Source organism: Chelonia mydas, chromosome 23 (assembly GCF_015237465.2).
Source record: "Chelonia mydas isolate rCheMyd1 chromosome 23, rCheMyd1.pri.v2, whole genome shotgun sequence".
NCBI lineage: Eukaryota > Metazoa > Chordata > Testudines > Cheloniidae > Chelonia > Chelonia mydas.
Genome location: NC_051263.2, coordinates 9,628,879 through 9,652,308, shown reverse-complemented (window position 1 = coordinate 9,652,308; position 23,430 = coordinate 9,628,879). Strand labels below are relative to the sequence as shown.

The window sequence follows — 23,430 nt, the reverse complement described above, 5'->3', positions numbered from 1 at the left end:
CCTACACTCTGTGACACTGCTCTCTCCCCAGCCCCCTCCCCTCCTCGGGACACAGGGTCAGCTCCCACCCCAGCCCCTCTCCCCTCCATGGGGCACAGGGTCTGTTCCCTCCTGGGTGCCTCTCCCCTACACGGGACACAGGGTCCTGTCCTTCCCCAGCTCCCCCCCTCAGGGCTCAGTGTCAGCTCCATTCCCAGCACCCTTCCCTCCTCGGGGCACAGGGTCAGCTCCCTCTCCAGCACCCCCCATAGACATGTGGAGGTTGGGAGCTGCAGTGGGTGCCTTGAAGGGGAGGAAAGGGTTTCCAGACACATTGTCCACCCCTTCTCTGACTGTAGGGCCCCAAACACTCCCTCAGGTTGGGCAGGGGAGCTGTGCACAGGGGGCGTCTGCATGAATGGGGAACCCTCGGGAGGAGGAGCTGCCCCAACTGCACCAGACCAAAAAGAGGATGCCCCTCCAGCCCCCAACTCCAGGACACACGGTCACAGCCCAGAGATGCTGGGAGAGGTTACACTGGCCCAGTGTCGGCAGGGACACCAGCCAGTCGTGAGGGAACAGGTGCAGCTGCTGAGAGCAGGGGTCTGGGAGCCAGGACTCCTGGGTTCTGGCTCTGGGAGGGGATGGGAGTGGGGTATAGTAGTTAGAGCAGGGGTCTGGGAGCCAGGACTCCTGGGTTCTATCCCCAGCTCTGGGAGGGACTGACTTTGATGACAGCTGTGTGCGCTGTCATGCAGACTGTTGCCATCTACTGGCGGAAGCGGGGACTCCCAAAGCCTGCAGGAGCTCGCTGTCTCTGGGCCAGTTCTGGAGGCAGCACCTTCCTTCCCTTGCAGGCACTGCTGTGCCTGGCCCCTCCGGACCCCTCTGCCCACCGCTCTCAGGAATTGGGCTGCTCCCAGTGCCTCAAGCTCTGAACCTGCTGGGGTAAGGCCCGGGCCTGCCTGTGCAGCGCTGAGCTCTTGGCAGATGCAGGCAGACACGGGGCAGTCGGTCATCCAGCGGATTCAGCTCTTTATTCGCATCTGCTCAGCCTGGGATGGCGTGCGGCACCCGGGGCTCTCCCCCTCCCGGCTCCTGCCTGTCCATGCAGCACGGACCCCTCCGGGGGAGACAGTCGTGTATCCCGGCCCCCGAGGGGGGTGCAGCCCCACCCCAGCTATGGCGGGGTTTATCAGGGACGGCTCTCTTGGCCGGAGTTGGGGCGACGGCCCTGGAGACCCGTGCTCTGAGCGGGGCCTGCCAGGGCGAGCTGCCCCATTGTTAGCGAGACACGAGCCCCAGTCTGTGCCAGCATTGTGCGGCAGCCCACAGAGTGTGGCTCACAGTGGGAGGGGAATGCCCTGGGCTCCTGTGATTCATCCCTGAAATGGGAATCCCCCCAGGCACTAACCAAGCCATGCCCCTGCACAGCCGACAGCCATCCCCGGGCTGGGCGGGCAGGGTCAGGGAGCCTGGCAGCAGAGAAGAAGGGCCTGGCAGCAGGGGGGATGCACTGAAAGCTCGGGGACGAGGTGGGGGGGAATCAATGGAAAGCCATGAAGGAGCTGTGGCCGGCTCAGCTGTCCTGCAGGATGAAGAGAACACGGCGGTTAGGAAGCACTGCCCATGGCCTCGGGCGAGGGCTGCAGGGAGTGCCAGGCACCTCACCCAACTGTGTGCTTCTGTCAGCCCCATTCTCACCCCTTCACTGACACAGCCAGTGCCTACGGCCACTCCCTGCCTGGACCCAGGAGTCCTGGCTCCCAGCCCCCCTGCTAGCCACCTGGATCCCACTCCCCTCCCAGAGCTGGGATAGAACCCAGAAGTTGTGGGGCTCCCTGTATCTCCCTCTCCCTGGCTGTGGGCATGCACCTGGCAGACCACGCTGACGTCCTCCCAGTGGGTGCAGTCGTTGTAGCTCCAGAAGCGGTGGGCACAGTTCTGCAAGGTCTCCTCGGTGCCTTTGCAGCTGATGTCGTCCAGCCAGATTTTCCCCGTACCCTGGCCAAAGCGGGGCCAGTCCTGCGGCTTTGGGGCCAGTGGCTCGGCTGGGCCACAGCCCAGCTCCCGGCATACCACTTGGGCGGTGGTCACTGACCAGTTGTCATCGCACACGGTGCCCCACACCCCATCGTACCGCACCTCCAGCCGCCCGGAGCACTTGCTTCGGCCGTCCACCAGCCGCAGTGCGAAGGGCTCTGCGAGGAAGCGGGGGGTCAGCTGGGTCGGTGCCCCAATGCATGCTGGGAAGGCATGGCCTGGCTGGTGCAGGGGGCTTGCCCGGCACTGAGCCCCACATCGCAGGGGCGCCAGTGCTGTGCTCTCTGTGCCCAACTAGGAGGGGCAGCTGTTGCCAGGCTCAGCTGGGGCCATGGCACACGCTGCCCCAGTGGGCAAGGAGGCCGGGGATGGCCCTGCTCCAAGGGGACCAGCTTGGCACGCAGGGGGAAAAGTGCAGCCAGCCCTGCCTGACCTGGGTCTCTGGCAGGTGGTGATGGCCTGGTGCCAGCGCTGCTTTCTCACCTTGGCACATGACTCCGGTGTCCCGGTGGTGGGGGCAGTGCCGCCCCTCCCAGGCTTGGACTCGGCAGTGGGTCAGCGAGGCCTCCTGCCCGGTGCACTCCAGCTGGCCCAGCAGGATGGGTGCTGAGCTCTGACCAAACTTGCTGCAGTGGTGGGTGACGTACCGCGGGCTCCCGCAGCCCAGCTCCCGGCAGAGCACCTTGGCATCAGTCAGGTCCCAGCCCAACCCACACACGGCACCCCAGCGGCCATCATGGTAAATCTCCACCTGCCCACTGCAGCGCGTGCTGTTGCCCACCAACCGGACAGGTGGCTCTGGGAGCTCTGCAGCTAGAGACCGGGGGAGAGATATGAGTGAGGATCAGGGAGAGATCAGGGGCTGTAGAGAGCAACTTACAGAGCTGGGAAAGACCCAGGAGTCCTGGCTCCCAGCCCCCTGCTCCAACCACTAGGCTCCACTCCCCATGTAAGGTCTGCAGCCTTTTTTCTGCGGCCTTATTAGGAGAGCAGCAGCCATGAGCCAAGAAGCAGAAAGTCAAATCCTCACATTCCATCTAAGTTACATTAAAACAATATAGTAGCGGGCTGTTAAGAAGGCTCCTGTCCTAATAGTACCCACATCACCAGATAAAGAAACAGATCTTCAGATGTTTAAAGAAAATGTTGTTTGATGCATTCTGTCTGGCAAGGTACCACTTATCAACACCTGTGGGTGTGAAATCTCTACTTTATAGCTTTGCCCTTATGGTCCCCACTTCTCTCTTGTTTATCTGTATGGTCTCTGTCTGGTTCTTTGATTGTTTCTGTCTGTTGCATAATTAATTTTATAAGATTTAAATCAACTATGGTGGTGGGGGCTGATTAGTTAAAGAATTGTTTCATAATGGGCTAGGGTTGTGAAAAATACTGTTTTGTAGTTCCTTAGTTTAATATAATCGGTTAAGGTATAGCTAGGCAGGACTCAAGTTTCTTTATATAAACTTGCATTCATCTCCATGTAGCTGAAGAAGTGGGGTTTTTACCCACAAAAGCTTACGCCCAAATAAATCTGTTAGTCTTTAAGGTGCCACCGGACTCCTGGTTGTTTTTGTGGATACAGACTAACACGGCTACCCCTCTGATACTATATAAACTGGGGTCCAAAAGGAAGTTCTTTGAAATCAACTCCAGGACACAGCCCCAAGACCAAAGCTGCCAGACCTCAACACCCTGCCAACGACACTGTGCAGAAGCTGGAGTCCCCAAATGATCTGATTTTGACTGGCCAGCAGGAAAATTTCATCTGCCTTATTGGGAGTGCTGAGCATTGTATGCTTAGCCTGTGTATTCTGTGTTGGTAACTGTTAATAAATATAGGTTAAGGGTGTGATGAAGTGGGACTGTTCTTAATGTTTCCTCTGAGTACTGTAGGGGTGCCTCAGTTTCCCCTATGCATTTCTTAAGTTTCTAGGTGGAGGGATAAGGCGGTGTAATTGTTGCAGAGCAAAGGGCCAGTGTACATAAATGGCCCACACTCTGTCTCCTGGCAACTGGTGGCCGGGGCCCTTCCCCCCTGCAAGATGAGAGCTAAAGGTATTGCAGAACAAAGGAATTAGGTGACCTCCTGTCCAGGGAAAGGGACAAAGCCCAGGAGAGGAGGAGGGGCTGGAGAGTGAGTGAGTTGGGGGCTGGCTGGGGAAGTGGAGTGAAGTGCAGACGTGGTTGTCTGGCTCTCTGCCCCTCAAAATGGACCCGGCTGAGAGGTCCTGTTCTCTGTACCTACAAGCTCTGTTTTAGACCATGTTCCTGTCGTCTAATAAACCTCTGTTTTACTGGCTGGCTAAGAGTCACGTCTGACTGCGGAACTGGGGTGCAGGACTCTCTGGCTTCCCCAGGAGCCTGCCTGGGCGGACTCGCTGTGGGAAGCTCACGGAGGGGCAGAGGATGCTGAATGCTCCGAGGTCAGACCCAGGAAGGTGGAAGCCATGTGAGCTTCTTGTCCTGCAGACAAGCTGCTCACAGAAAGGAGACTTCCCCAGAGTCCTGCCTGGCTTCGTAGGGAGCAGTTCTGGAGCATCGCCCGGGGGCTCCGTGACAACTGGTATTACTGTGTAAGGCTCTTTCCCTGGAAGGCCCCACAAACCCACAGAAGGTTACACCCTGAGTCCTAGGAATTGGGTATGGGTAGCCCTGAGCCCTAGGAACTGGGTAAGGGAAGGTGTCTTTCCCCTGGAGTCCTAGGAACTGGAAAGGGTCAAGGTGCCAAAATCAACCAGGTTACACCTTAAGCTCTAGGAAGTGGGTAAAGGTGGGTGCCCTAGAGTGTGTAGGTAACACCCTCCCAGAGCCAGGAATAGTCCTCAGGAGACCTGACTCCCAGCCCCCCAATCCACGAGAGCCCACTCCCGTCCCAGAGCTGGGGATGGAACCCAGGAGTCCTGGCTCCCAGCCCTGCTGGGGATGTATTAGTAGCAGATGGTGTGTGTGGATGCTGACCCTGCTGCATGAGAGCGTTTTCCCTTCATAACCTTGCCCCATGGCACATGACAGTGAGCAGAGCCCAGGCCCTGCTTGTCCCACCCTCCGGGCCTGTCAGGTCCCCTCCCTGCTCCCTGGGCAGACTGTGCAGTGCTCACCCAGCAAGGCCGCTCAGTCAGAAAAGAGCACCCTCCCCTGGGACTCCAGGCATCCTCCCATCCCTCCCTTAGGGCCAGGGCTCTCCAGGCCAGCTCACCTTGGCAACGGGCCCCTGCGTCCTCATCGTGCTGGCAGAAGTCCCCTGCATCCGTGTACGGGCAGCTCCCCAGCGCCGCCTCTGTCCCCTCGCACTCCACGTTCAGCATCAGGACAGGGAGTGACTCGGGGCCCGGGCCGAACACTTTACCACTCAGCGCGTCCATGGCCTGCCTGCAGCCCAGCTGCCTGCACACCACGGCCACGTCGCTCAGGTCCCAGCCGTCGTCACACACGGTGCCCCAGCGCCCGTCCAGACGCACCTCCACCCGCCCGGCGCAGCGGTGGTGGCCACCTACCAGCCTGACCTCTGGCAAAGCAAACAGCTGCTGGGACACCTGCTCCGGGACTGCGCGGGGAGACCCCAGGGGCTGCAGGGACTGAAGGCCCAGCGCAGCGCGAGGCATTGCCAGCGAGTGCCGAACAGGGCAGAATGGGCTTTCCCGCAACACTAACCCTGGGCCCTTCTCCGGCACCTCCCTCCTGCCATGTGCTGCACAGACAGGTCACTGAGCCCCAGGAAATGGTGCAGCATCAGTGCCCCTGCTTTACAGAAGGGAAACTGAGGCACAGAGACAGGAAGTGACTCCATTGCAATGAGTAACAGCTCACATAGAGGCAGCTCCTAGTGCCCTGCTCCAGTTTGCTCCCGTTGTGTGCTTGAACCCAGGCAGCTCCCTTGCTCCCATTGCATGCTGGGATCTGCACTCAGGCAGCCACCTCACTTCCATTGCATGCTGGGATCTGCGTTCGGGCAGCCTCCTCACTCCTGTTGCATTCTGTGACCTAACTTCAGGCAGCTGCCTAATGCCTTTGCACTCCGGGACCTGTGCTTGGGCAGCTGACTCTCCAAAGGGTGGCCGTGGTCACCTCCGCTCAGGCCCCAGCCGTGATGCCGGGGGGTTGGGATCCTGGCCTGGGTTCTGGCAAAGGGCAGCCCCCTGGGGGCCAGACATACTTACCTGAGGAGGAGGAGACTCCCACGTTGGCAGCTGGGGAGAGACAAGGGGGAAACTGTCAGGAGCAGAGAGGGGCCCGTGCACCCCAAAGCTTCCCAGTCCCAAGGCACCTGAAGGAAAGTGGGGCTGGGCGGGACAGAGTCCGGAGCAGTTAGAGCCAGACACAGCAATGACACATGCTGGGACCCAGGGGAATGGGGGAGCCCCAGGCCGGTTGCCCATCGGCTGCTCTGCCCTGCTCCTCTCCCTGGTGCACAGACCAGCCCCATGAGGGCACTGTCTGGCCCCACTAGCACTCAGACTGAGGCCCTTTCCCTGTGGGGGGACTCGGCAGGGCAGGGCTCCGCCACATCCCCTGGTTGGGGAAGAACAGGTGAGCTCGTTGTACCCCCACCGAGCTGGCACCTCCCCCTGAAGGGGCGGGTGCCTTCCACACCCAGAGGGGCTCTCACCGAAGCAGAGCAAGAGGCACAGCAGCAGATCCATGGCTCCCCCGGGGCGAGCAGCTCCGTCCTGCTGCGATCCGGTGCCAAGAGCTCGTCTCACCCCACACCGCCCAGGAAGCCCTTTTTAAGGTCTGGCACAGGACTGCCAGGTCAGCAGGGGAGGATCCGGAGTGAGGGGCTGGCCCATGAACCCATCACAAGATCATTTCCTGGCACCATGGCACTGGGCTCAGCACGTGTCCCAGGGCTGGGGGAAGGAGGGCAGGGGAGTGACACTGAGGTCAGTAGTGTTGCCTGCAAATAAACCTGCTGATGTGGCAATGGATGGCCAGTGCTGCAGGAAGCAGGGCAGGAACTCAGTGGGAGGCAGTCTCCCCGTACAGTCAGTGCTGGCCCCAGTTCTATCCCTGGCTCTGTCAGGGGAGTGGGGTCTGGTGGCTAGAGCACGGGGCTGGGAGCCAGGACTCCTGGGTTCTCTCCCTGGCTCTGGGTGTGGAGTGAGTGGGATATGCTGGCTAGAGTAGGGGGCTGGGAGCCAGGACTCCTGGGTTCTCTCCCTGGCTCTGGGAGTGGAGTGAGTGGGATATGCTGGCTAGAGCAGGGGGCTGGAAGCCAGGACTCCTGAGTTCTCTCCCTGGCTCTGGGAGTGGAGTGAGTGGGATATGCTGGCTAGAGCAGGGGGCTGGGAGCCAGGACTCCTGGGTTCTCTCCCTGGCTCTGGGAGTGGAGTGAGTGGGATATGCTGGCTAGAGCAGGGGACTAGGAGCCAGGACTCCTGGGTTCTATCCCTGGCTCTGGCAGGGGAGTGAGATCTGGTGGTTAGACCAGGGGGGCTGGGAGCAGGGACCTCAGAGGCACCTCCCCACTCCGTGACTGTCCTGAGTCCCATGGCTCTGGCCCAACTTTCTGGGAGCCAGCCGCTGGCTGAGTTCAGACAAACTGGTCTCCAGCTGTAACTCAAGGCTGATGTTGTGCTTATGCCTGGTGAAGGAGGTGAAGGAGGTGTGACGAATGCAGGGATGCTATGGCCTCCCCTTCATAACCTGAGATCCAGGAGTGGGATGCAACCAGGTGACTCTTGGCCTGGGAAGCGAGACAAAGGCCGGAGGAGGAGCAACGGGCAGGGCAGGGGCCAGGCAGCTGGAAGCGAGTCAGTCTCCACTGGCTTGGGGCACAGGAGGAGGGCCAGAGCCCTGGCTCTGGGCTCCCTTCCTCCCAGGGCCAGCCCACAACATTTTGGCACATGAGGCGGGGAGCTCAAATAATGCCCCCATGCCCCCTCGTTTGGGCCAAAACTTTGAAAGATCTCAATTCTGCCTTCCTCCTGTTCTACTCCACTCATGGTACTGCTCTGCTACCTACCTTAATAAAGGAGAACTAACAACTTAAAGACAGGTTTCAGAGTAACAGCCGTGTTAGTCTGTATTCGTAAAAAGAAAAGGAGTACTTGTGGCACCTTAGAGACTAACCAGTTTATTTGAGCATGAGCTTTCGTGAGCTACAGCTCACTTCATCGGATGCATAGCATATCGTGGAAACTGCAGTTTCCACGATATGCTATGCATCCGATGAAGTGAGCTGTAGCTCACGAAAGCTCATGCTCAAATAAACTGGTTAGTCTCTAAGGTGCCACAAGTACTCCTTTTCTTTTAACAACTTAAAATGCCTTGTTCAAAAATGTTAAGTGTAACCCGTCTGCCCGTCAGAGTTGGCAGCAACAAGGGCCGGGTTCAGTATCTAGGGGTTCCGTTTCAATAACACAATGCAAAACCGGCTCGAGCCCCCACCCAGTGACCGGGGACAAATATATACCATCCCCCCTGGGCACCTCTAAAAGGCAATACTTCCCCTCTCGCAAGCATAGAGTCTGAGTGTAGCAAAAACCTTTTAATAAAGGAGGGAAACAATGCGGGATTATGTTGGGGAAACACCACAAACAGGATTCATAACACCAACCACGAGTAAAAGACCCACCCCCAATTAAGTTTGGCAGTGTCTTTTCCCCCTCAGGGTCTTAAGTCCCGCAACCCAATAGTCACCTTCCCCCCACCACAGTTGCTGTCCTTGGTCAGTGCAGCCCCCAGAGTTCAGAAGTTCATCTGCAGAGTTTACCTCCCAGCCTGGGTGGAAGTGAAGGGAGGTATGGGGGGGGCATCTTACATGCCACGCTGCTCGATGGCCAAGTGCCATGCCTCCCCGTGGGGTTCTGCTGCAGTCTTTACCACCACACTCTGCTCGCCAGCCATCTACTCACTAACTTGTCTTCAGGCCCCCCCTGCTACTTAACACAGCTCTCAACAGCTTCAACTCTTTAGTGATTTCAGCTCTCAGTGATTTTTAGCTGGTAGCAGGAGGAGCCTCAGGGCTGGTGCACCACTACCCCAAAAAGAAAAGGAGTACTTGTGGCACCTTAGAGACTAACCAATTTATTTAGTCTCTAAGGTGCCATAAGTACTCCTTTTCTTTTTGCGAATACAGTCTAACACAGCTGTTACTCTGAAACCTGTCACTACCCCAAAGTAAGTCTAATGCTTAGACCTAGGTATCAGTGATTTCAACTCTACAGCACATAACAAACAAGCAAGAGAAGAGGTTAAAGTACTATTAAGGGCCCACACTACTCAGTCCCAGTCCCTGGATTTTGGAACCCATGTCCCTTGCGTGGCAAGTGCTACTTAGGTGAGGGCGACTCCCTTTGTCATAAAATGCCAAGTACAGTTCTACTGTCCTTGATTCACATAACCAAGATAACAACGCTTTATTACTCCTGCCCCAATAACAGAGAGACTGGGGATCCCACAGCAGCCTAAATTACCATTTGGTCAAGCAGCCCATCATACTAGGCAGGGTGGGTGTGCCCATGCAAACGAGAGTGCCCATGCAAATGAGATCAGCCCCTGAAGTCCTTTTCCACAGCTCACCACCAGATGTCAGGGCAGAGCTCATTCTGACTCTGCTTACATAAGTAACACTTAACTTTCAAATGCCTGAACAGCAAATGTAACTTTTCTTCTCTGCATATGAACACTGGCATTTTCATCTGTTTGAATAATCAAAGTGGTGCTTTCCATGCCTTCTTGGTTGCAAAGATTTGAACTGCTGAAGGTCCACAGTCTGGGCCAGCTCATGCTCTATTGAGATGGTTTCAAAGCTGACCAACCTCTCCTGCGTCCTTGTGGAGCATAGATGTGTTTTTATTAACTTCAGCTTGGAAAAGCTGCGATCTCCACTGGCAACGGTTACACGAAGCGTTAGAAGTATGCACAGAGCACCAAAAGCATTTGGAAAGAGGGTGGCCATCTTATTTGTGCACATATATTCCAGAACAGCCTATGGAGTTGATCCTGCTGAAATGTATCTTGAAAGGGCTCTCAGTTCATCACCTAAATCAGTCGCATCAATATCGCGCATGTCATCATGTGTCAACACTGTCTCTAGTGCCCTGCATTGCTGGTATAGGTCTTCTTCAGGTATAGTGAGGAGTTTTGGAATATCATACAAAATCCCAAATATACTGCTGTGTTCCTTGAGCTGCATGAAACGTTCTTCAACTGACTTGTTTTGACAGTATTGCACAATCTAGCACCTGGTTAAATAATTCAACTTTGAATTGTTGTTAGGGGTCTCTTACGGGATTATCCCGTGCCTCATAATCAAAATGTCTTCTTCTGTGACTCTTGTATTCTTGAATGGGTGGGAAAATAGTTTCAGTGTGAAGTTCCTCTGCCAACTTCTGTGCATTCTTCACACCTTTTTGAAATCTGACCGGTAAGACTGTAGGTATGACTTTGCTTTGTCCAGTTGTTCCATTGCTCCAGATATATCAAGGTCAGCAGCTTGGAGTCTCTTGCTTACAACATTTATTTCAAACAGTATGTCATGCCACAACACTAAACCACACAGAAATTTGAAGTTATGTATGTTTCTGGTGATTCCATTTCTCTCTGCCACTGTTCTCCCACGAACAGTTCCTGTCATAGCATTATCCTCCATAATGGCAATTATAGCATCATCCATCTTCCCAATCTGGTGTTTGATAGGCTTTATCACCTCCACTCGACTTTCTCATTGTGTGGCACTCAGTGGTTTCAGTGTCAGAGAGGATGTTCCCAGATGTTGTTTCAAAATTTGCCATCGATGAGTTGATGCAGAGAAAAATACATAGATGCTTTGAATTACATTAAAAAATTCAGCAGCCTCACTAGAAGCTGATGCTGCATCACTGACCATCAAGTTCAATGAATGAGAACTGCATGCGACAAAAAAAAGCTCGAGGGTTTAACTCTCCGATCCGTGTCTGCACTCCTCTGTTCTTTCCTCTCATGTTGGCACCATTATCGTAGCCCTGACCTTGCATGTCAGGTATCAGAATTCCCGTATCTTCCAGCTTTTTAAGAAGCACATTTGTCATACCAGCTCCTGTAGTATCATCAATGTCACTACATTCTAGAAAATGCTCTCTGGCAGTCACCATTGCAGGGACATTTTCACTAGGTTCTGTTTTTGTTACGAAACGTACCATTAAAGTCATTTGTTCCGTATGGCTGATGTCAGGTGTGCAGTCCAGAATAACAGAGTAATAGCTTGCTGACTTCAGATCTGCCACAATCTTCTGTTTGACTTTTGTTGCCAGTAACTATGTGATCTCATTTTGAATTGTTTTTCCAAAGTAGTGGTGTGTGTACATTTCTTGGGTGGTGACTCTTCTTAGATGCTCCTGGGGTACAGCATCAAACTCAGCCATCAGCTCCACAATGTTAAGGAAGTTTCCATTGTTTGGCACATACAGCGGATCTGAAGTGCCACACAGTGCTAGGTTTTGGGTAGCAAGCATTCTCACAATGTCAATAATCCTTTTCAGAACATTTTGCCAGTAAAGAGACTCTGATGCAATCTTCTCTTGATGCTGATCATCTATGGTGGCCTTTAACCTTAGTCTCATCTCAAGCTCTTTCCACCTATGGAATGAATGCTCTCTGGTGATTTGCTGCCTTCTCATGGCATGCCAGATTTCTAGGAGATTTTTCCAGTTCTTTGTTCCTATAGAACCCAAGGTGGCTGGAACATTAGACTGGAAGAGTTTGCAACAAAAACAGTATGCAGCATTCTGGGTTTTTGAGTACAAAAGGCATGGCCTCTCCACTTTGTCACCATTGGAGATTTCACGCCAGGAATGTGTTGGATGGAAACTTCTATTTTCATTGTCTTTGGGGAACATGAAGTATTTTACTTGCTGTGGCCCATGCAGTACAAGGAAGTCCCTCGGGCTACTGCTCAAGTGGGTCCACAGTCCTGGATCATCTAGACCAGGGGTCGGCAACCTATGGCACTCATGCCAAAGACGGCACGCGAGCCAGTTTTTAATGGCACGCTGCTGCCTGCTGGGTCCCAGCCACCGGCCCCGCTCAGTCTGCTGCCAAACCCAGGGGGAGGGGGAGAAGCGGAGGCAGAGCGCGCTCGCTGCTCCAGGGAGGAGGTGAAGAAGAGGTGGAGATGGGGCCTTGGGGAAGGAAGGTGGAATCACGGCATATCCCCTCCGGTCCCCTGCCGTGAGCCACTCTGGGCAGGAGGCTGGGAGCACGTCCAGGACCCAAGCCCACACCCCCAGCCCCCAGCTCTGATGCCTGCACCCCCCTCACACACCCCCAGCCCCCGGCCCTGATCCCTGCACCCCCCTCACACACCTCCAGCCCCCGGCTCTGATCCCTGCACCCCCCTCACACACCCCAGCCTCCTGCCCTGACCCCTGCACCTCTCCCATGACCCCAGCTCTGACTCCAGCACCCCACACACATACCCAGGCCCCCCACACCTCATGCCCTGACTCCTGCACCCCCCACATTCCCACCCCCACCCTGAGCACCAAACGGGAGCTCCTGCACCCCCCCCCACATTCCCACCTGCACCCCTCGCACCAAATAGGAGCTGCCCTTGTAAGCACTCCACACCCAAACCTCCTGCCCCAACCGTGAGCCCCCTCCCTCATTTTAGCTCCTGGCCAGATCCTACACCCCAACCCCACCCTGATCCTTCACCCCCAGCCCTGTGCTCAGTGCACTCCCACCCTTAGCTCAGTGCAGAGAGAGAGGAAGAGAATGGGCTAGAACCAGGGAGAAGGTAGGTACCCACTCTATGTGGGCAGGGACGGGATCCCAGACCAGCAGCGGGCTGACTGGGGCGGGGGCAGCACCTGGGCCTAGTCAGTGAGCAGAGAACCGAGGGGCTGGGCACTTCCACCCACCACCCGCTTGCAGGCACCTTAGAAGGCAACTTTGGGGGAGAGATCCAGCTGGGAGATGGGTTGATCAGAAGGAGGTTGCTCCCCCAGCCTGGCTGTCCCCCAGCACCTGGGACCCCGAGACCCACTGGGACACACTTGGCCCGTTGTTGTCCTGAGCTTGAGAGAGACGTCCTGACAGACCAGGCCCGGGGAGGGACCCACTAACAGCACCACCTCCACCAGCCCCCACGTGGGAGGTGAGTCGGGTTCCTGCTGACACCCCGCTCCCTCATCATGGGTCCTGTCCCTGCCTGCCATGTTGTGTCTTTCTCCTGGCCTTCCCCGGCTGCCTTGGGTCAGTGAGTTTCTGGCTGGGCCAGCCCGGGCTGCATCTTCTGGTGTGTGGCTCTCTCCTTGTGCAGCTCCCAGGTGCCCTGCCTAGGTCGCCAGCCCTCTTCTGCTGGCAGTTCCCGGGGCCTTTGCACTCAGGGAAGCTGGTGTTAATGCCCAGGAGTAACGAACTTTTGAGCAGATGGTGACCTGCTGGGGTCACCGGCTGCTTCCCAAGCTCTGTCATGGAGGACGCGCCATGAACCGATCTCCCCGGCGTAGCGCTGCCCAGTCCAGGGCAGAGATGCTGGAGCCCCCTGCTGCCCGGGTTGCTGGCATGGTCAGCCCGTTAGGGTGTCTGCCAGGTGGTGCCGTGCCACCCCCTGCTCGGCCCTTGCAGCCCCAGCTGCGTCCAAACCAGGCCATATGAAACCTGGGCATCTCCCACCCAGCAGGGGAGCTCTTCCCTGAGAAGGGCCGCAGGGGCAGGGAGCTCCCCACCCCCACGACAGGTGCTGCCCCACCCAGCTGCAGGGCGGGGCTCCTGTTCATTTAGCCCTGGGGACAGCATCCCGCTGGGGCTTCTGCATGTCCTTGTCCCTGGCCAGAGCCCAGGGGTTGGGGTGGGGGGGGAGAGGGTGCAGTGCCCAGGGGTTGGTGTGTGTGTGTGCAGAACTCATGGGATGGGAGGCAAAAGCGCAGGGGTTAATGGGGTGTGGTGCAGAGCCCAGGAGACGGGGTGGAGCGTGGAGGCCAGGGGATGGGGTCGGGTGCAGTGCCCAGGGGATGGGGCACAGAGCCCAGAGGGTGGGGTGCAGAGTCCAGGGGATGGAGTGGGGTGCAGAGCCCAGGGGATGGGGTACAGAGTCCAGGGGGGTGGGGCGCAGAACCCAGGGCATGGGGTGGGAGGAGCCAGGTCAGCGGTTCACCCTTCATATTGCACCCCATCACTCAAAGCCTCACCCGGCCCCGGGTGAAGGGGGGTGACGAAGTGGGAATCTTCTGTATAATTTTTACGACTCCTGTGTGTGCCTCAGGGTCCCTCTGTGGTTTGTATCACTACCCAGCGGGGGCACAGGGGTTAACGCTGCTCTTGGAGCCAAGCAGAAGCAAGGCCTCTTGCTGGCTGGGTGGCGTGACTGGGTCACTAAAGAACTGAAACCAACCCAACTCAGCAGAGGGTCCAGAGAGCCAAGGGAAGCCCCAGTGCTGATCACGGGACACTCGTGTCTCCCTGGCCTGCTGTGAACTCAGCACGGCCCTGCCCGGCGCCAAGGGGCTGAGTGTGGCAGGCAGCAGCTAAGAGCTGCCTTTGGGGAGAGGCTCAGGGCTCACCGGGGACTGAAAAGGACACCGAGAGCTCAAGCCTGGCCAATGGCTTAGCCCCTGCCTCTCCATGCTAGTCCCCGGGCTGCGGGATGTGGCAGCCAGGTGACTAATTAGTCCTGCTCTCTGTGCAAAGGCTGCTGGTGTGGCTGGGAAGGCTCCCTTGGCCAGGTGCCCTGGAGGGGCTCAGTACAAGACTCCTGCAGGTTGGCCTGGGCTCACTGCAGGGAGCCACAGGGAGAGACGGGGTTGCTGGTGCCGAGGGCATGGCCCTGCCCCTGGGGACGGGCGGGGGGGCCTCAGGGCCCAGCATATTAAAGGGGTCACTCCCAGGAGACTGGTGACCTAAACCAGACCCTGTGGATCCACAATGGGAAGATGGGCAAACTGGGCAGCCAGGCCGAGGGGGCCAGCCAGCTACCCAGAGCACGGACCCCGGGGGCCCTGCATTGCAGAGCACCCTGTGCTGGGGCTACCAGGAGTTACAGGCCACTGCCCTCTGCAAACAGGGCTCCCCAGAACAGACAGACAAGCAGATGCCGCAGACCCAGCTCCTTCCTCTTTACTGGGGGCTGGGCTCAGACTGACGCCTGCAGCCCGGAGCTCGGTGCCAATGAGGGGGGCAGACGGGCATGATCTCAGGATGGATCCCACAGAGCTCTGCACTGGAGGTTGGGGGGCAGTGCAGGCAGCAGAGGTCTGTCTCTCAGCAGGGGGCAGTGCAGGCTGGGGGTGAGTTCAGCCTGGGGGGAAGTCTGTCTCTCAGCAAAGGGGCAGTGCAGGCCAGGGGCCCAGGGGATTTATCTTTCAGTAGGGGGATGGCAGTGCAGGTTGGGGGGGTCTGTCTCTCAGCAGGGGGCAGTACAGGCAGCAGGGGTCTGTCTTTCACCGGGGGGCAGTGTGGGCTGGGGTGAGTTCAGGATAGGGGATGTCTGTCTCTCAGCGGGGGCGGGGGGAGTAGCAGTGCAGGCTGGGAGGGGTCTCTCTCTCAACAGTGGGGGGGGAGTGCAGGCTGGGGGGGGTCTGTCTCTCAGCAGGGGGCAGTGCAGGCGGGGGGGTCTGCCTCTCAGTGGGGAGGTCTGTCAGCGGGCAGGGCAGTGTAGGCTGGGGGGGGTCTGTCTCTCAGAATGGGGGCAGTGCAGGCTGCGGGGTTGTGACGCTCTGTACCTTGGGGGAACACCCAGCACCCCCATGTTCAGCCTTGTAAAATGCTCGTGTGGTACCTAATGCAAGTTTGTCACATCAGGTGTCTTCGGAAGGCTCATGAAATGATGCTGAAATGAGGCTCAAAGAAGAGGAGGCTGCCCACCGAAGGGCTATGGAAGAAAAAGAGAGAGAGACGAAAGAGAGAGAAAAAGAGAGAGTGAAAACACCAACTGGGCACGCTAGAGAAGCAGAATGAGAACCCCCTGACCCCAAGGACCCCCATCACTCCTAAAATCCACAAATGGGAACACTTATGCCCCGCACAGAGTGAGGACAATGATATTGCTGAAGCTCTGACTGCCTTCGAGAGGCTGTGTGTAATACAGGAAATCCCTGATGACAAGAGAGTTCCTGCCCTGATTGCGAAAGTAACTGGTAACGCTGGAAACGTCGTCAATGGAATGCCGAGTGAAGATGCTTTAGACTATTGTAAATTTAAAATATTGTTTTGCAAAGGTTTCAGATTACCCCTGAATCAGATAGAGTGAAATTTCGGAATCTCAAGAGGGATATTGGGATGAGTAATGGGGAAGATGTGAACAAAATGAAAGATTTGTGGGGAAAATGGGTGAGGGGCAAAGAGGGGGCGAGTTCTGAGGGGATGTTGGATCTTGTTGCTCAATAGCATTTCCTAGGCATGTGTCAGGCTGAGGTGAAGCAGCGCCTGTGGGACAAGGATGTAAAGTCTGTGGATGAGATGGCTTTTTTGGCTGATGCCTTCGAACAGACTCAGGCGTCTATTGAGGGCAGGCCACAGAAAGTGGGGTTTAAAACTGGTGAGAAGGGAGGATCCCATTTTGCCCCTGGGAAGAGAGAAGGGGGCTGGGAGCCTAAACATTCTCTTACCCAAAACCATTCCTTTAACCCTCATCCCAAATCTCCTGTAAAAGCAGAAAGAAGAGGAGTACTGGTGGCACCTTAGAGACTAACCAATTTATTTGAGCATAAGCTTTCGTGAGCTACAGCTCACTTCATCGGATGCATTTCGTGGAAAATACAGTGAGGAGATTTCTATACACACAGAACGTGAAGGGGAAAAAAAACAAACAAAAAACCTGTAAGGAGAGTGATCACTTAAGATGAGCTATTACCAGCAGGAGAGCTGGGCAGAGGGCACGGGGGGGGGGGGGGGGGGGGGGGGGGGGGGGGGGAGGGACTTTTGTAGTGATAATCAAGGTGGGCCATTTCCAGCAGTTAACAAGAACATCTGAGGAACAGTGGAGGGGGGGGGAAATAAACGTGGGGAAATAGTTTTACTTTGTGTAATGACCCATCCATTCCCCGTCTCTATTCAAGCCTAAATTAATTGTATCCAGTTTGCAAATTAATTCCAATTCAGCAGTCTCTCGTTGGAGTCTGTTTTTGAACAGAGGGTGTGGTATCATAAAGACACTTGTAAAAACACATCTGTGATAAAAATTTTGGTATTAATGTTAAGTTTTGGGGATAAGAATTTTGACAAGGATGTTAAACCTTATGATAATGCTACTTTCCAATTAATACCTGTAAACAGGTTTAAAGCTTATCACAGCAGAGAAACCATAAAAAACCTGGTTTGCTGTGTGTGAATGGGGAAACTGAGGCATGGTGCCTCAAGGCCTTAATGGCTGGATGCCAAAAGAACTATAACACAAACTGCCTTTGAGGTAGTCAGGGACTAACCCTCTTGCAGTAAACTAAGAGGGGAGGTGTGGTGCTCTGTACCTCGAGGGAGACCCAGCACCCCCATGCTCATTCTTGTAAAATGATTGTGTGGTATCCAATGCAAAGTTTGCCGTGTCGGGTGTCTTCGGAAGGCTCATGATGTACTGAGCATTGTTGTTATAATGATATTATAGTAATTGTCGTTACAGTAATTTTATAGTAATGTTATAGGTTATAATTTCATGTATATAGTTATGAGGCTGAAAATGTGTCCCAGGCAAAAACTCTCTAAGAGCAGAGGGGCAGTTCACACCTCATCAAGGCACGTATGGGACAAACTCAGCCCAGCCTCACAGGAACAAAGGACACTGGCCTAGACAGCAACAAAGGCTCTGTTGGACTCTCTCTTCCTTTGGTCAGTTTGGGACTGCAATGAGGTAATGCTCACCTGAATCTGAAGTGAGGGGTGGGGGGGCAAAGCCAAGAGGGAAGAAAGGACATGCTAAAAGGGAGAGACATTTGCCATGATCTCTCTCTTCCACCTACATCTACAGACACCACCACCAAGCAGCTGAAGTGCTGAGCAAAGGGGAGAGCCTGGCTGAAGGGCAACCAGCCAGGCTGTGGTGAGAAGCATCTAAGTTTGTAAGGGCATTAAAAGTGTTAAGATCAGCTTAGAATGCGTTTTGCTTTTATTTCATTTGACCAAACCAACTTGTTATGCTTTGACTTATAATCAGTTAAAAATCTATCTTTTTAGTTAATAAATTTGTATGTTTATTCTACCTGAAGCAGTGTGTTTGGTTTGAAGTGTATCAGAGACTCCACTTGGGATAACAAGCCTGGTACACATCAATTTCTTTGTTAAACTGACAAACTCATATAAGCTTGCAGCATCCAGAGGGCATAACTGGACACTGCAAGATGGAGGTTCCTAGGGTTGTGTCTGGGATCGGCGCTATTGTCTAGTGTTCAGTTGCACAATCCAAGGAGCAGTTTACATGCCAGAGGCTGTGCGTGAACAGCCCAGGAGTGCGGGTTCTCACAGCAGAGCAGGGTAAGGCTGGCTCCTAGAGTCGAGGATTGGAGTGACCTAGCAGATCACTGGTCCAGATAATCCCAGAGGGGAATGTCACAGGGGTCTGTCTTTCAGTAGTGGGGCAGTGCATCTCAGTGGCAGGGTCTGTCTGTCATGGGGGGCAATGCAGGCTGGAGGGGGGTCTACTCTCAGCAGGGTGGCAGTACAGGCGGGTGGGGGTTCTGTCTTTCACCAGGGAGGCAGTGCAGGTTGAGGGTGAGTTCAGGCTGGGGATGTCTGTTTCTCAGCAAGGGGGCAGTGCAGGCTGGGGGCCCGGGGGTCTGTCTGTCAGCGTGGGGGGGGGCAGTGCAGGCCGGAGGGGTCTGTCTCTCAGCGGAGGGGGGAGCAATGCAGGCCAGGGGGTCTGTCTCTCAGCAGGGGGGCAGGAGGCAGTGCAGCCCGTGGCATCTGTCTCTCAGCGGCGGGGGGGGGGGGGTGGGCGGTGGAGTGCAGGGTGGGGGAGGGCAGTGCAGGCCAGAGGGTCTGTCTCTCAGTGTGTGTGTGTAATGCAGGGGGGGGGTCTGTCTCTCAGCAGGGGGCAGGGGACAGTGCAGGCTATGAGATCTGTCTCTGCGGCGGGGGGGGGGGGTGGAGTGCAGGGTGGGGGGGGCAGTGCAGGCCGGAGGGTCTGTCTCTCAGTGTGTGTGTGTGTGTGTGTGTGTGTGTGTGTGTAATGCAGGGTGGGGGGGGGCTGTCTCTCAGCAGGGGGGCAGGGGACAGTGCAGGCTGTGGGATCTGTCTCTCAGTGGAGGGGGGGGCGGGGGGGAGTGCAGGCCGTGGGATCTGCCTCTCAGCAGAGGGGGGGCGGCAGTGCAGAATGGGGGGGGGGGGGGTTGTCTCTCAGTGGGGGGTTAGTTCAGGCCAGGGAGGGGGAGTCTGTCTCTCAGTGGCCGGTTAGTTCGGGCTGGGGAGGGGGTCTGTCTCTCAGTGGGGGGTTAGTTCAGGCCAGGGAGGGGGTCTGTCTCTTAGTGGGAGGTTAGTTCAGGCCGGGGAGGGGGTCTGTCTCTCAGTGGGGGGTTAGTTCAGACCGTGGAGGGGGGGGGTCTGTCTCTCAGTGGGGGGTTAGTTCAGGCTGGGGAGGGGGGGGTCTGTCTCTCAGTGGGGCTCTTTGGTAGGTAGGTATCAGGCAAGGCTGTCAGTGTGGGGTGCAGGGCCCTGCCTGCGCCACGCTGGAGGGGGAGCTGGCTCTGCCCCCGAAGCATCTGGCTGGGCAGCTCCCCTATCAGCTGCCGTACAGCCCCCGCCAGCTCGGCCAGGCTGCCAGCGATGGCTCCCAGCTGGCGACGCTCCTGCTGCTGGGTATGGACGAGGGCGTGCAAGTCCCCGCGCAGCTCCCGCACCACCTGGATCAGCTCCTGCAGCTGGGGGGATTTGTAGCCTGGCTCCTGGCAATCCCCCTTCCCCCTGACTGCCCCCAGCCCTGCAGCCGGTACGGGGGCTCTTGTCTCCCACACCATAGTCACTGCCCCCTGGGCAGGGGGCGGAGCAGGGGTGGTGGTGGCCCGAGGGGTGGTGGTGTGGGGAGCAGTGGCCAGGGATGGGAGGGCCAGGGTTGAGGGCATGGTTGGGGGGAAGGCAGTGGCTGGGAGGGCGCGGGTGGCAGGGTGTGGCATCTCCAGGACGGGTCCCTGAGGCTGGCCTGGCGTGGTGGCAGCATCTGTGGGATGGGACACAAGGAAGCCACCTGTAAAGCTCCATGCTGGAGAGACACGCCCCCCTCCGCCCCCCGCACGCCACCATGGGGCCTGGCCACCAGCCACTCACCCACTGACAACAGCCTTGTCTGCTACTGCACAGGCCAAGGCAGCTCTGGGAGGGGAGTGGGATTTAATGGTTAGAGCCAGGGGAGGGGGAGCTGGGAGCCAGGACTCCTGGGTTCTATCCCAGCTCTGCGAGGGGAGTGGGGTCTAGTGGGTTAGAGCAGAAGGGCTGGGAGCCAGAAGTCCTGGGTTCTATCCCAGCTCTGGGAAGGGGCATGAGGCACAGTGGGTTAGGGTGAGAGGGGACATGCTGGCCAGGACTTCAGGGTTTTCTCCAGCTTAGGCACTGACTCACTTAAGAGTCCATGCCTCAGTTTATCCACCTACAAAGGTGGATAATGGTATTTTCCCCTGTGTAAAGGCCTGGGACGATATTGGTTGGGTGTCACGGCGGAGAAGGATGGGTTATTGGAGGGCCGGGTCTGGCCCGGCCAGTCTAGGGAGGATGCTATTGCCCCAGGAGGACCTAGTAGAATCCTCCTGACACACATACATGGTGACATTTCCAGTCAGCCTTGGTGTCTAGATGCTGTCCACACACCCTCTGGCCCAGGCCTTTGGACCCCCCCTTCCTGGGACCAGTGCCCCCAGACCCCTACCTGTCTGTGCAGCTGGGGTGCCTGGAAGCCAGGGCGCTCCAGGTGTCTTGGCACAACCTGTCCCATTAATTGCTGGGCTGGCATAGTGCGTCCGAGTACCAGGAGGCTTGCCCTGGGGCTTGGAGGGAAAGGCCAGGCCCATCCGGGAGCTGTGGGTCTCGTCCTGAGGCTGGGTGGTTGTGGGGTCGGAGGGAGCTGGGCCCATTTGGGTGCTGTGGGTCTTGTCCCGAGGCTGGGTGGTTGTGGGGTTGGAGGGAGCCGGGCCCATCCGGGTGCTGTGGGTCTGGCTAGGAAGCTGGGTGGTTGTGGGGTCGGAGGGAGCTGGGCCCATCCGGGCGATGTGGATCTCGTCCCGAGGCTGGGTGCTTGTGGGGTCGGAGGGAGCTGGACCCATCTGGGCGCTGTGGGTCTCGTCCTGAGGCTGGGTGGTTGTGGGGTTGGAGGGAGCTGGGCCCATCTGGGCGCTGTGGGTCTCGTCCTGAGGCTGGGTGGTTGTGGGGTCGGAGGGAGCCAGGCCCATCCAGGTGCTGTGGGTCTGGCTAGGAAGCTGGGTGGTTGTGGGGTCGGAGGGAGCTGGACCCATCTGGGCACTGTGGGTCTGGCTAGGAAGCTGGGTGATTGTGGGGTTGGAGGGAGCTGGGCCCATCTGGGCGCTGTGGGTCTCGTCCTCAGGCTGGGTGGTTGTGGGGTCGGAGGGAGCTGGGCCCATCCGGGCGCTGTGGGTCTCGTCCTCAGGCTGGGTGGTTGTGGGGTCGGAGGGAGCTGGGCCCATCCGGGCGCTGTGGGTCTCGTCCTGAGGCTGGGTGGTTGTGGGGTCGGAGGGAGCTGGGCCCATCCGGGCGCTGTGGGTCTTGTCCTGAGGCTGGGTGGTTGTGGGGTCGGAGGGAGCTGGGCCCATCTGGGCGCTGTGGGTCTGGCTACAAAGCTGAGCAGTTGTGGGGTCGAAGGGAGCTGGGCCCATCCAGGCACTGTGGGTCTCATCCTGAGGCTGGCTGGTTGTGGGGTCGGAGGGAGCTGGGCCCATCCGGGCGATGTGGGTCTCGTCCTGAGGCTGGGTGGTTGTGGGGTCGGAGGGAGCTGGGCCCATCCGGGCGATGTGGGTCTCGTCCTGAGGCTGGGTGGTTGTGGGGTCGGAGGGAGCTGGGCCCATCCAGGTGCTGTGGGTTTCGTCCTGAGGCTGGGTGGTTGTGGGGTCGGAGGGAGCTGGGCCCATCTGGGCGCTGTGGGTCTCATCCTGAGGCTGGGTGGTTGTGGGGTCGGAGGGAGCCGGACCCATCCGAGAGCTGTGGGTCTCGTCCTGAGGCTGGGTGGTTGTGGGGTCGGAGGGAGCTGAGCCCATCCGGGCGCTGTGGGTCTCGTCCTGAGGCTGGGTGGTTGTGGGGTCGGAGGGAGCCGGGCTCATCCAGGTGCTGTGGGTCTGGCTAGGAAGCTGGGTGCTTGTGGGGTCTGAGGGAGCTGGGCCCACCTGGGCACTGTGGGTCTGGCTAGGAAACTGGGTGATTGTGGGGTCGGAGGGAGCCGGGCCCATCTGGGCACTGTAGGTCTCGTCCCGAGGCTGGGTGGTTGTGGGGTCGGAGGGAGCTGTGCCCATCCAGGCGCTGTGGGTCTGGCTAGGAAGCTGGGTGGTTGTGTCGGAGGGGGAGGTGGGGGCCAGGCCTGGCCAGGTGCTGTGGGCCATGTTCAGAGACTGGGTGGTTGCCGGGATGGGGATGCTTGGGTCTGTTTGGGCTCTGTGGGTCATTGTGAGGATAGGGGTGGTAGTAGGGGAGGCCAGGCGCATCTGGGTCCTGTGGAGGTGGCTGGAAAGGGGGGTGGTTGTGGGGATGGGGGAGGCTAGTCTGGTCCAGGTGCTGTGGGGCTGGCTGGGGGGGTGCATGGATTTGGGGATGGGGGTAGGGGAGGCCAGGTACATCCGGGTGCTGTGGGGCTGGCCAGGAGGGTGGGTGATTGTGGAGGTGGGGGTAGAGGAGGCTGGGCCAGTCCAGGTGCTGTGAGACTGGCTGGGAGGAGGGGTGGGGTTAGGGGAGGCTGGGCTGGTCCAGGCACTCTGGTGCTGGCCGGGTGTGGGGGTGGGGGTGGGGGTGGGGGTGGCTGGGCGGGTCCAGGTGCTGTGGGGCTGGCTGGGGGTGGGGGTGGGGGTGGCTGGGTTGGTCCAGGCGCTGTGGGGCTGGCTGGGAGTGGGGGTGGCTGGGCGGGTCCAGGCACTGTGGGGCTGGCCGGGAGTGGGGGAGGGGGTGGCTGGGCGGGTCCAGGTGCTCTGGGGCTGGCCGGGAGTGGGGGTGGGGGTGGCTGGGCGGGTCCAGGGGCTGTGGGGCTGGCCGGGAGTGGGGGAGGGGGTGGCTGGGCGGGTCCAGGTGCTGTGGGGCTGGCCGGGAGTGGGAGTGGGGGTGGCTGGGCGGGTCCAGGCGCTGTGGGGCTGGCTGGGAGTGCGGGTGGGGGTGGCTGGGCGGGTCCAGGCGCTGTGGGGCTGGCCGGGAGTGGGGGTGGCTGGGCGGGTCCAGGCGCTGTGGGGCTGGCCGGGAGTGGGGGTGGCTGGGCGGGTCCAGGCGCTGTGGGGCTGGCCGGGAGTGGGGGTGGGGGTGGCTGGGCGGGTCCATGGCGCTGTGGGGCTGGCCGGGAGTGGGGGTGGCTGGGCGGGTCCAGGC

At 58.0% G+C, this 23,430-nt stretch overlaps 2 protein-coding genes across 3 annotated transcripts; both read right to left on the bottom strand.

Annotated features, from left to right (window-relative positions):
• Positions 1-997: 997 nt before the first annotated feature.
• CD5L (CD5 molecule like) lies at positions 998-6,714 on the bottom strand. The gene is made up of 6 exons (XM_037884589.2): positions 6,629-6,714; positions 6,180-6,209; positions 5,219-5,527; positions 2,506-2,835; positions 1,855-2,180; positions 998-1,567 (listed from the first exon to the last, which is right to left on the bottom strand). Exons 1-6 carry the CDS (start codon positions 6,660-6,662, stop codon positions 1,559-1,561), a joined length of 1,038 nt encoding a protein of 345 aa, XP_037740517.1. The 5' UTR covers positions 6,663-6,714; the 3' UTR covers positions 998-1,558.
• Positions 6,715-19,196: 12,482 nt separating this feature from the next.
• Positions 19,197-22,822, bottom strand: LOC119564383 (proteoglycan 4). 2 transcript variants are annotated; one of them, XM_043534845.1, is made up of 3 exons: positions 22,251-22,822; positions 20,786-21,998; positions 19,197-20,083 (listed from the first exon to the last, which is right to left on the bottom strand). In XM_043534845.1, the coding sequence occupies exons 1-3, from the start codon at positions 22,695-22,697 to the stop codon at positions 19,494-19,496; spliced, it is 2,250 nt and encodes a 749-aa protein (XP_043390780.1). In that variant the 5' UTR covers positions 22,698-22,822; the 3' UTR covers positions 19,197-19,493. The 2 variants fall into 2 exon arrangements, with proteins under 2 accessions (XP_043390780.1, XP_037740514.2); XM_037884586.2 differs by having other exon boundaries at positions 19,204-20,083; positions 20,786-22,822.
• Between the last annotated feature and the right edge of the window lie 608 nt (positions 22,823-23,430).